Source organism: Monodelphis domestica, chromosome 7, assembly GCF_027887165.1.
Source record: "Monodelphis domestica isolate mMonDom1 chromosome 7, mMonDom1.pri, whole genome shotgun sequence".
In the NCBI taxonomy this organism is placed as follows: Eukaryota; Metazoa; Chordata; class Mammalia; order Didelphimorphia; family Didelphidae; genus Monodelphis; species Monodelphis domestica.
Window position 1 is genome coordinate 234,266,425 of NC_077233.1, and position 13,182 is coordinate 234,279,606.

Genomic DNA, 13,182 nt, shown 5'->3' on the forward strand with positions numbered 1-13,182 from the left:
AGGATTTGAATTCAGATCTTCCTGACTCTAGATCCAGTGCTCTTATCTACTGCACCACCTAGCTGCTCCAGCAAACTTCAAACCAGATTCTATACAATGTACTGGCAATGAAATAAGCCTTTCTGAGGGGTGTCTTGTCCTCAGGGTAAGCCTTAGCCCTAGAAACAGTAAGACACTGACTCTATTTGATGTTTTTAAGGGGATTGGGGAAGGCTTCTTCCCTCTTCTCTCTGCCTTGAAACTCCTTTAGTGTTGCATTCTACAAACAAGCTTAGAATAGAAATATTCCAGCCACTGCTCTCACAGTGACATATTCACATGAAAGTGTAAATAAGTGACCTTCGATCCTCCCCTGGGAGCAGAATGAGACTAGAAGAATTCCGAGGCTACGGAAACAACTTGGCTGGTTCATGAATTCTTAGGCCAGTTCTTTTCTTCCTTGTCTCTTCCATCAAATGCCATTCTATGTTATGCTTTAAGTACGATTTTCTAAACATCATTTAAGAAAGTCAAGAGGTAAACTGAGCCCTCTCCTCTCTCTGTCTCTCTTTGCCTGTCTGTCTGTCTCTCATTTCAGGGGATGATTTTCCTGCTTTCCTTTTGGCAGCCTAGGAATTAATGAAATTTCTATAAGTCAATTTCTATAAGTCTATAAGAACTTTTAAGAAAAAGACCTTTTTTTTTTTTGGTTTTGTGTCCTGGTCCTTAGGGGCATCTAAGTGCCAGTGGATAGGATGCTGGACCTTACTATCAGGAAGACTCAACTTCATGAGTTCAAATCTGGCCTTAGACACTTCCTAGCTGTGTGCCCCTGGGCAAGTCATTCCTATTTGCCTCAGTTTTCTCATCTGTAAAATGAGATGGAGAAGAAAATGGTAACCACTCTAGTATCTGTGCCAAGAAAACCCCCAATGGGGTCACAAAGTCAGACATGAGTGAAGTGACGGATAAAGAACAACTTAGCACATGTAAAAATGTTTGTTAAATTGAATGGCTACATGAACCTTTAGAAAGACAGGTGGGGGAAATTGTGGTCAGGGCCAGGGTGCTTCCAGACTGAAGCTACAGCTGCTGAAGTATCATAAACATAAAAATAAATAGCATTAATATAACACTTTAAAGTTTGTCAAGTGCTTTACAAACATCTTATTTTATTTTCACAATTATGGTAGGTAGGCTCTATTATTATCCTCATTTTACAAATGAAGAAACTGAGGCAGCCAGAAGTTAAATGACTTGCCCAAGACCACATGGCCATGAAGTCCTAAGGCCATATTTGAACTTGGGTCTTCTTGAATCAACAACAGCACTCTATCTACTCTCTCCCAGGACTATAGTAAAGCCCATGAGCTCAAGGAAAACATATCTTCTGCAAGAAGTCTGGGACACCAGAATGCTCCCTGAGAATGGAACGATCATTCAGTCTATGAGCAGGTATTACTAGTTTTCTATGGGTCAGGCACTGGCTAGGCTTTGGGGATATAATCAGGGCAACCATCCCTATTCTTGAGGAGCTTACGTTCCAGCCAATGGCAGCAATTAGTATGAGAAAGAAGAATTAAATAAAAAAAAGATGAATGCCTATAGGAGAAAGAGCCAGTAGGTGCTGAAATGTTGATTATGCCCCAGAGAGAAAATCCCTCCTCCAGCTAATTTTATATTAGGTCTTGGTGCAAAGGTGGTGACATAACAAACACGTGGGCATGTCTTAATCCTAAAAACAAACACCTCCAAGTCCGCAGGTTGTTTTGCAGCCCAGAAAAAACCATCATAATTGACACATCTTTTATAGCAGAGGAGCAAAGCAAACAGCACAATTCCAGGCCCAGGGTGGATGTTTGTATAGAACATTAGCAACACATGTTTTCTGCCAAGAAAACAACTGGCATTTCCCTATTGTGGGATGGGGCTTGGTTATATAAACCATGGGCTCCACCCTAAGTCCTAAGAGATGACCACATGTCTAGGGAAGATTTTGGGTCACCATCAATCAATGACAAATGTTTATTAAGGTCCTGCTATGTGCCAGGCACTGTGCCAGAAAGGATGATGGGGATCCAAGATCCAAGCTCAAGGACTGCAATGATGTACACTTTTCAAATGAGCTTACATTCAGCCTGTTATAATTAAAATTAATATATCTACCAGTTATGATTTTTCATACAGTTTCCTAGAAAAGGTAGATAAGCATAGATTTAAATCTCTTTTCTTACTCTAAGTTCACAGACCACGTGTCCTATTCTAAGATTATCTTTTCTCTCTCTCCCATTCAGCCCTGTGTCTGTGCAAAAATGGCCCACGTAAGCTCTGCCCCCTTTCTTTTATTGATGGTTCAGTATGTATCTCTGGCACAATTATGGGAATTGTGGAACGTTGATCAACCAGTTGGCCCTCTAGGAGGGGGAGGGAATGAACTTCCCTCACCACAAGCCTAATGAGGAAAACACCAAGAAATATCTGGTAACACAAATCAATAAAAGAGGGCCAGGTAGGTGATGCAGTAGATAAAGAGCCAGGCCTGGAGTTGGGAGAAACTAGGTTCAAATCTGGCCTCAGATACTTCCTAACAAAGTGATCCTAGGCAAGTCACTTAACTCCAATGGCATAACCCTGGCTTTTTTTGTCTTAAAAGTTGTTACCAAGATAGAAAGTAAGGGTTTAAAAAAATAGTGAAAGAAAATATCCGGTTGGATCCAATTTTTCCATCATCTCCTACTTCACAGGGCACTTGTCCTCTTTTTTCTATAAAGACTTGTCCTGAAATGTCTTCTACTCACCAGCTTGCCATTACTTCTATAGTGTTAGGAAAATGTTTGCTTAGCTATACTTAGCAATGGTATAAGTAGCAGCTGATAATAAGATGCCTTCTAGCTCTATGGGATTAATGGAGGTTGGGGGTGAGGTAGTGACTCATTTCTCCACTCAGCTTTAGAGAGAATAAGGGGTCTCAGAAGAGTGGGCCTCATGCATTATTTGGCTGGACCAAGAAGGTGAGGCTCTCATTCAACAACAGATCAAGATCCCCTTGATTAACAACTAATCTGTGCCTTGAAAAGGAAGAGAGAGGTTGCCCATCTCCACTAAACTTTCATATCGAAAGAACTTGAAAGGCAGAAGGTACCATATTGTCTCCAATCTCCAAGAAAACAGAAGCAAGCTATTCTAGATCAGATGACAAAAGAAGTGGGGAGGGGGTGCTTCAGGCTAGGCTTCTGAGAGTTCTAATCTCTTTCTCTCTTTTCTTTCTGATCCACAAAAGGAGAGAATGATGCCTGTATAGTTTGTCTTCATCTCCTGAAGGACAGAACATCAGGAAGCATCATATGACTTCATCTTCTTAATGGGGATGGGGGAGCAACAGTGCAGCAGCAGGGAAAAGTCTTGGTCTCTCTAACATGTAGGCAGAAACACCATCAGAAAATTCTTTTCTCCTCTCTGCTAGGAGTTGGGAAATAAATGTAGTAAGCCTAAGGGGACTGAGAAGGGATCATTCCATCCTCTCTTAGGAATATGTGTATTTCTCCTATCTTTACAGTTATTTTTAAAGAGCACTCTGTTCTCAAATTTAAAAGAAGATATTTTGGTGCTTTTTATGTCCAAAGACCTAAAAAGTTCCACAATAGTCCATGCACTTGATCTGTCTCATTAAATCTTCTGTCTCGGTCTCTCTCTCTTGCTCTTGCTCTCTCTCTTTCTCCCATGTGCCTCTTCTCTGTCTCCATCTCTCTCACAAAATTCCATTGTGCATTTATCTTGCTAAGCATTCTGTTTATTGTAATTCCTCAGAAGATCCCCAGAGTATTGGCCCTTAACAGCTCTGGTCTGTTATAGTCTCATTAACAAATCTTGAAAATAGCTGAGTGAAAGAATGGAAAAGGATTGGATTTGAAGTCCTAAAACCTTAGTTTAATTTGCTTTTTCTTAAGAGCAGATTTTGCTAGCAAAGAGAGGCTATAAGGATCCCAGGTCCACTGACAACAACTTGGCTAGCTCCTCATATTTTCTTAGGGTCTTCAGGCTTAATTTTCTTACCTGTTAAGTGTGAAGGAATTGGACTAGGATCCATAGGATTAGTGATCAGTTAGATCAATCCTTTCATCATACAGATGAGGGAAAGTAAGGTTAACAGAGGTAAGGGACTTGCCCAAGACCATATTGGTCATTAGTAGCAGAGGAGACTCTAAATCCAGCACTGTTAGGCTCTCTAAGGCCCCATTCAAATTTTAAATCCCATGATCACATAAGTAGGAACAGAAAAAGCTTCTGTTTGCACAAAGACCTCTATCTGTTTCCACTCCAAAAGATTACCATCACCAAAGGCAAGTAGAAGGATATTCACTGAGAATTCAGTCTTTCCTTTCCTGAGAAGTCTTCTGAGGCACTTGCTTTTTTGCTTTTCTTTACAGTAAATGGCAGAATGGCCTGTCTCTAACAGTCTCTAGTCCAAATTTTACAACCAGCCTCACATTCAGAATGAATCAATAAGGAGTATCTCAGATTTAGTTATAAGGAATATAATTTTAAAATACACTTTCCCTCACAGGGGGAAAAAGGGGCATTTCATTGTCTCCATTGAAATAGGTCTCCTGCAATCACCATTCTTGTGCATCCCAAAGGCCATGAAGAGACATTTCTGGGTAGGACAATGAATGCTGCCTCAAAACTAATGGGAATCTATTCAGTTTAAGAACACACTTTCAAAAATCATTAAACAAATGCCCATAGACCTCAAAGACAGAGAAGAGGTGGACAGTGTTAAGCAGTCGAGGGAGAGGTTAAAAAATATGACTGAAAATGGAATCAGAAATGCCCTTTTATGGACACATCAAACAGTGATTGGTCAGCACAGGATTGGAGGAATATGATTGGCCAGTTAACTGAACATATCCAAGGTGTCCCTCTGGTTCTGACCTCATATTATTCCCAAGAATAAGGGATTTATCCTGCACACACACACAGACTAAAAATAAATAAATAAAATAAAAAATAAGAATAAAAACTTAACAGAACTAGGAGAACATTGTACATAGTAATGGCAATATCGGACGGTGATTATCTGTGAAAACTTGGCTACTCTCAGCCATGCACTGATCTGGGACAATCCTGAAAGTCTTACGTCTGGGAATGTTCTCCACCTCCAGAGAAAGAACTGGTGGAGTCTGGAGTCATCTTTCACATCAGCGTTTCTATGGTTTTATTTTGGGGCTTTGTTTATGTGTGACTTTGCTCTTACAATAATAACTGATATGGAAGTGGGTTTTGCATGACAATAAATAAAAAAGGAATAAAAGGTCTTTGAATATTTGAGTACTCTGAGGAAGAAGGGATGAGTTTAAACATTTTCAGAGTCTTGTGACTGGAGAGGACAGCTTGTGGCTAAGGAGAAAGCAAATGGAAACTGGCCAAGAACTCAGGAAAAGGGCTTTAAATATACGACCATCTTACCCATGAGAGTTGTTACACGTGAGCTTAGGTATGACACGAAGGGAGACCTGGGAATCTATAAGGACAGGCTACCTACCTTCTCTCTGTCAGGGCTTCAATTCAGAATTTTTTGTCTTAATAGAGCCCAGTTTTATGGTTCAAATTCAATGATCCTCAAAAACACAAGAAGGGGTCAGTAAGGTGGCTCAGGGAATTGAAAACCAGTTCTAGAGATTCTAGAGGTTCTGGGTTTGAATCTGGCCTCAAACATTTCCTAGCAGTGTGATCCTGGGCAAATCACTTTTACCACTCTTCTGCTTTGGAACCAATACAAAGGATTGGTTCTTAGATGGAAAGTAAGGGTTAAAAAAAAAAAAACAGAGGCAGAGAAAGGATACATCAAAGAAGGGCTATATAGGTTAGAGACTTCATGGGTGCTCCTCACAATGGACTTAAAGAATTTTGTAGTAAAGAATTTGGGCTTTATAGACTACAAACACCTAGCAGGGCACTGGTGGATGAGAAAAGCTAAATGAGGACAAAGACTCAAGGCAAGAAAATTGGAAAATGAGGCGTAACTCTATAGACAAGATTTTGTATGCTGTTCAGGGCTCTTCCATGTGCCCTGCATCCGATCAGGAACTAAAACCACTGGGTACCACCCAGGGCTCTGCTAGCTGGGATGGACTTCATGACTCTCCTTCCTCCTGCTGTTCCTGATGGGCTTCATGACTCTCCTTCCTCCTGCTGTTCCTGATGGGCTTCATGACTCTCTTTCCTCCTTCTGTTCCTGCTCCATTCTCCAGAGGGCTCTGTAGAGGGTTAGCACTTCAAGCTATAGACAGGGGAGTCCCCCTCAGGCCCTGGCCAGGATGCCCATGGTCCCCAAGGAGGTGGCCCAGTTATGAGTATCAAGAACTAGCAAGGTACCTAAAGGGCCTCAAAGACAAGGGGCAGAATCCTAAAATAACTGGGGCAGAAAAAAACAGCAATGCAGGGGCAGGGAAAAGAGGGCGGACCAAGCAAAACTTTCTGGCCAAGGGAGCTTGCTTTCTGTTTATCTGGAAATGCATTGCTAAAGGAGCCATATGAGCATTTCAGCTTTAAGCCGAAGCTCGCTCCAGCTCTCCGGCACAAGACCTGAGCCATTTAGGATTTGGAGAATCGGGGCCTGTTTACAAAGCTTGGCTCTTGCTGGTGAAAAAGCCGCCCACCGGGCAGCACTTGCTTATCTATTGATTCACAAGGGTCGCTTAAGGGGTTATAATTATACAAAATATTTCTCAATACATTTGGTTCCTTATTTTGAGGAAAGAGAGGGGAAACATTTAACAGAACACCCCCCCTCCCCCATTTAATTACAGGAATGGCCAGGGCCAATTGGGTTGTCATTAAAATGTTAGATAGCCTTCACGCTAGCTTCTCCAGTTGGGAATTGGAGGCTCCAATTGGACACTAAACACTGATGATGGGAACAGAAGGTCATTGCTGCTATTATAGGCCACATGAAATCAGAAACTGAAGAACATATAAAATTTGAGGCATATCGTGTGGGTTTTTTTCTTTTTCCTGTGTATGGTTTTTCTCCCTATTTCTTCTCATCTACTCTGTTTCTATTTAATAGGATCATTACAAATCACAAAGCCATAGACTCATAAAAGTTAGACTGCGGGGTCTTTAGAATGTGGGTGTGTGCTTGTTTGTATATGGAAGAGAAGGGAACAAGCATTTGATTAAGGTTCCAGGCACTGTCTGAGTGCTTTGCAAATATTATCTCATTTGATCCTCCCAAAACCCTGTGAGGAAGGTGCTATTGTGATGCCCATTTCAGAATTGAGGGATCTAAGGCAGATGGAGGTGAAGTGACTTGACTATGATTATGGCCTTGTTAATAAGGTGTTTTTTTTTTTTAATCCTCATCTTCTGTTTTTGAATCAATTCTGTGTATTGGCTCCAAGGCAGAAGAGTGGTGAAGGCTAGGCAGTGGGGATTAAGTGACTTGTCCAGGGTCACACAGCTGGGAAGGGTCTGAGGCCAGATTTGAACCCAGGACCACCTGTCTATAGGCTTGAATCTCAATCCACTGAGCCACCCAGCTGCTCCCTGTTATTAAGTGTTTGAGGCAAAATGTGAACTTGTCATCTTGATTCCAGTACTCTATCCTAGAGCTCACCCACTCATTCTCCTTCTCTTTCTCTCTGTCCCTCCCCCTCCCATACATATGTAGACATTGTATATGTGTATACATACATATGTGCATATATGTACATATATGTCTCCTCTTTTATAGAAAAGTAAGAACCAAAGAGAAGACAAGTTGGCGAAATTGCCCAAAGTTACATTATAGCAACCTGAAGAACTGGGACTAGAATCCAGAGGTATGTCATGGAAGATGGCTCATTACATTGGCAACAAGTAGGAACAATTAGAATTAATGTGGAAATGGGTCATTTGATAAAAAAAAAAAATAGCCCTGATGCTAATGAATATTCGGGAGAGTTGAAAAACTGGAGGAACTTTTCCCTCATTGCTTTTTTCTCCCATTTCCCTCATGCTAGAATCAAATACGTATCTCTTTCTATCAATTGGAATTTACCTCGGGTTGCCAGAGTAATTAACTTGCACACGAGGCTGTGATCAGTGAGGGTCTGTACCCTGAAATGCCTCGTTCCTTGGACTCAATGAAATGCCACTCTACTTGGCCTGAAATTCACCCCACCAGCAGTTCTTCGCTCTCTGAAGACATTCACTGCCTCCACTCTTTGGGAGAACTGATGTGTATTACCAAAAAGGGGGAAAAGGACTCTGGAGACTTGAGAGTCCTTAGTTCTAAGGCAAAAAGAAGGAGATTTCAAAAAGAGGGAAAGGCATTTCTGGACATAGCTGTTCAAAGTGCCAGGCACAGGAAGGTGGATGGCACGGAAATGAGGCAGGGTAACACCAGTGGCTGTGAGTTCAGAGGATAGTCCTAGAACTTTAAGAGAGGCTCAGTTAATAACGGTACGGGTAGATTCTCTCACATAAGCAACTGTACCTAGGGACCAGCCCTGTTCTAATTGTTTGTCCTGGTCACTTTTTATAAAAAATCCTTAATTCCCGTCTTATTGGCAAGAGCTAGGCAACTGGGGCTAAGTGACTTGCCCAGGGTCACACAGCTAGGAAGTGTCTGAGGCCAGATTTGAAATCAGGACCTCCTGAATCCAAGATTAGTCCTCTACTTGGTAGGCTACCTGGCTGTCCCCATCCTGGTTGCTTTTGGAGCCAGCTATTCCTTCCAGGGGTTCTCCTCTGAGTTGACAAGGCTCAGGATCCATCACCCTTCTAGGGAAGGTCACAAATGAGGAAGCCTTTATCTCTGGGTGGATAGTCTTGAGTCCTGTGCTGTGGTACTTATATATGCAGCAGGCACTGTTTCAGCTAATAAAGAGGAGAACATTACTCTGAGGAGCGGACAAGTGGCATATTAGCACATTTTACTATTAAATTAATACTGAATTAGTGTGCTTAATTGATCTAAATTACCTGAGTCCCAGCTGATGTTGGCAATGTAAGCCTTGCTTTATGTACAAATGTCAGGATTCATTAAAGATTTTGGTAAGAGGGCTCTGGGGTTTAAGGGTGATTGGGGGCCTGGGAAAAATGGGCAGGCGAGAGCCTCTGCTAGAGGCTTTCCCTAGATTTAATGCTAGTTCACCCCACTGGTGAGCTGACTCTGCCAACTAGAGCATGGCCCACCAGTCATCTGTGTAGGATGCTCTTACCCCTCTAGAAGCAGCTTATGTTCTGCCACCCTGCAAAACTGTGGTGCCAGGCTTAATCCAATTGCAATGCCCATATACCTGCTTTAAATGATAATGCCAGGACAGATCAAGTCTAGCCTGGAGCATGGCTTTGTTATTTAACATGGAGATGGGGGATAATTTAATGGTGATACATCAGACACTTCACTCTCCATTAAGGGTTATAGGAATAACACTCAGTGTCTGCGAAAATCAGGTAACTCACCACTTCCAGGAAGTCTCCTTTGAGGAACCCTGTCTGATTCCCATTTCTCCTGAATGCTGGGCACTATCATCACTTACCCCTGGCTGAGGTTATGTGAATACTAAAGGATTTATGATTTTGTCAGCAAGGAGCAGATTTTAAAATCTGAGATAGGTTGTAGAAGAGGGATAATAATTGAACCTATGAGTTCATTGATAGAGGGAACATGGAGATAACGGGAGTCTCTCTACCAACATGGGTCAACCCAATGGGTCCTGAGAAGTCAAGTAATTTGCTCATGGTCACACAGCTAGCATGTGCCCAAAGCAGGGTCTATTTCCCAAGGAGGTCAGGGGAAAAGGTTAAGAACCTATATGTTCCAAGATATTCTCTTTGGGGTGGTTAAGAAATGGAAATTGAAGGGATGCTCATCAATTGGAGAATGGCTGGACAAACTGTGGTAGATGATTGGATAGAATACTACTGAGCTCTGAGAGTCAATGGGTAGATTAACTTAAAAATACTTGGAAGGACCAATAAGTAGTAATGAAGAGTGAAATGAGTAGAACCTAAAGAACATTATATACAGTTACAGAATTAATATTTCAAGAATAACTTGTGAATGTCCACCTCCAGAAAATGAACTATAAAACAGAAAGATGGAAGACACAATCTATATGTACATATCTTTTTATTGGGTGATAGCTTCTATGGTAAAAGGAGGGAAGGTGATAGAAGGTGATACCTTCTATGGTAAAAGGAGGGAAGGGGGGTTGAGCCAAAAAGAATTCTATAGGTATTTTTATATTTTAACAGTTCAGGTTGGAGACATGACAGAGCCGACCTATAAATGGCACTGAAGGATGAGCTGAATCAGGTTTAAAATAATAGTGTTACATGATTCATGCAGCATATCCTTATTTCAAATTCTAAAGCAAATGAGGAGAGGAGAGAGTGGCCAATCTTAGAGTCACAATGTTTTTTCCAAAAGTTTGAGGAAAACCACAGTACCTTGCATTATCTCGGCCATGTGACTTCAAGAAGTTCATGTCCCGGTATCGAGAGAGAAACGCCACCAGTTGGTCATTTGTTCTGTGGAAACAAACCAGGGGGAAAAAAGTTAATGTCCTCCTAGGAACCTGAGGCCATTTGGAGTCATTTCTGTCTTTCTAATTTATTTTGATCAAAGAAAAAATAGTAATTGAAAGGTCAGAGTAGATTTTCTGACCCACAGAAGAAGAGGAGTTAGGCAAAAGCAAAGTGGAATTTATGGTGTTCCCTAAGGAAACAGGGAGATACCCGGATGTTCCTAAGTGTGAAGAGTTTTCATAACTTGCAACACTCAAGTGGTCTCAATTTTTCCACTTTTCCCTTTCCCTAGTGCTGTGTTGGCAAATCTATGGCATACGTGCCGGCACGCACCAAAGGGGGCTGCTCCCTTTCCCCTCTCTATGTGTGCCTGGGGACATTTCTCCCATCATCCCTCTGTTCAGCAGCCCAGTGGGAATGCTTCCTCCTTCCCCTGTCTGAGTGGTGGTGGGGGAGGGGGTTAATATGCAGTGTGATGGTCAATTTGGGCACTTGGTCTCTAAAAGTTCACCATCACTGCCCTACAGTACCTTTCAACAAGGTCTTTCTCCTCCCCATAATTTTTTAAATTCAGATAATCAGTAGACCCGCTATCTGATCAAATACCGATTTATTACTTGAGTAACATGTTGTTTTTGACTTTCCTACTTTGGTTGAAGTAAAATGAGTTCATATCAAGGATTTAACAATCCAGTCAATCAATCTTCCAGGGAATGCCATGGGAGGAAAAAGTGGTGATTCATTCCAAACTTGAGGACTGTCTACACAGAATCATTGATACAGTGCTAGAAGGGGCTGTGGAAGCCATCTAGTCTCACTTCATTTTATAGTTGAGGAAACCAAGGTCTAGGAAAGTTAAGTGTCATAGAATTGGAATTGGAAGGGATCTCAGAAACTGTTTAGATAGGGAGCAAGTGGAAGACGAGATTTGGCCGTGGCACCCAAGTTTGCTGATTCCTGACCTCGACTAACTTCCTAATTTGACAAATGAGGAAACTGAGGTCTAGGAAACTTAAATGACTTATAGATTCAAAACTGGATGGAACCTCAGAAATCATCTTGAACAGTCTCCTCACTCCACACTGGAAGAAACTAGGGCCTCCAGAGGTTAAATGATTTACCCTCCATAGTAAAGCTCCAAAATAGGATTTGAAATAAGGTCCTTTGCCTTCCAAACGGTTAGACTGTGAACATTTAAGTTCAGAATCATGGTCCTGGCATAGTTCAAGTTTCAATTAAAAAAAGACCTTTGCTATATTCTAATTATTGTTTTTGCTACACTCTAATTGGGCTTGTGAGTTGGTGCAGTGGATACATTGGTGGCCCTGGAATCAAGACTTCCCTTCCCAAGTTCAAATATGGCTTCAGACACTTACTAGCTGTGTGATGCTGGGCAAGTCCCTTAACCCTCTTTGCCTTAGTTTCCACATATGTAAGAAGACTTGGAGCATAAAATGGTAAATCACTCCAGTATCTTTGTCAAGAAAACCCCAACAGGGGTTATGAAGAGTCGGGTATGACTGAACAACAGCATACTCTGATCATTGTTCTGCTATTACTCTCAAATGAAAATAGTCAAAGAAGCATAGAACAAAATACTAGAATGCAAAAGGATCTTGAGATATTTTTAGCTTAATTCTCTGCCTCATGTAGGAATTCCCCAGAGTCGTGGTGAAAACTTTACTTGTGGTGGAAGGAAGCTTTGCTTTTTCAGAACCCCAAATAAAGCCTAACAGAGAATATTCCCCAGCCTCACTGAGAGGGTAGCCTTGAGCTGCCCTGGTGTTAAGGAGCTCCTTACAGCAATGGAAGTCTGACCCTCTTAGCCTTCCACAAGCCCTCCACTCTCGTAGCCCTGTAACATTGTTTGGTTATTTTTATTTTTTATATATATATCCCAAACTAGACTTTAAGGTCCTTGGGGGCAGGGACCACCTCTCTAGCATTTAGCCGTGCCCAACCCATATAAAACATTTAATATAGATTTGCTGATAATGATGCTCCTTATATCTTGATTTCCCTAGTCTACATTTATGTTCTTGACTGAGATTACCCAGCTAATGTGTCCCCAAATAGTCCTAAAACTGTAGCTCTGTGTCTAAACTCTTCCATCTCCTAAACTCAAGTTTTGTGCTTCTGAGCCTCTAAACAAACAGAAGATGACCAACTCTCCATGCTTTGAGTTTAGACTCTTTTGAAGTAATGCAGGAATAACTGTTGCTAGCCTCATTATCGAGAGGATGCTATTGGAAGACCTGAGTTCAAATCCAGACTCAGACACTTACTAAGTGTGTGACCCTGGGCAAATCACTGAATCTCTGTTTGTCTTAATCCCCTGGAGAAGGAAATGGCCAACCACTCCAGTATCTTTGCCGTGACAATCTCAAGGACAATATCGGTGTGCCATGGTCCATGGGATCATGACGAGTTGGACATGACTGACTGACCAAGTAACTACAATTGTGTTAGGGAAGTAATGGAAGTTAGGAGTAATGGGAAGTTGGGCTCAGTCTGCCCCCTTCCCAGACATGGGAACACCAAGACAACTGCAGGAGTATCCCCACAGTGACAAACCAGTATAAAGCTCCCATAATGAGAGCTTCAGTCCATCCTGTACAATTTGCCTTGGCTGTTCCAAACTCCACATGGGAGACTCAGTCTCTTTTTCCCCTAAGGGAGGAAGAT

At 41.8% G+C, this 13,182-nt stretch overlaps 1 protein-coding gene across 1 annotated transcript in view; it reads right to left on the bottom strand.

The window, feature by feature from the left end:
• XYLT1 (xylosyltransferase 1) overlaps positions 1–13,182 on the bottom strand; it is a 423,706-nt gene that overhangs the window by 70,810 nt on the left and 339,714 nt on the right. The window contains exon 6 of the mRNA XM_001365940.3: positions 10,420–10,500. Coding sequence (XP_001365977.2) covers positions 10,420–10,500 — 81 coding nt within the window. The remainder of the gene's footprint in view (positions 1–10,419; positions 10,501–13,182) is intronic.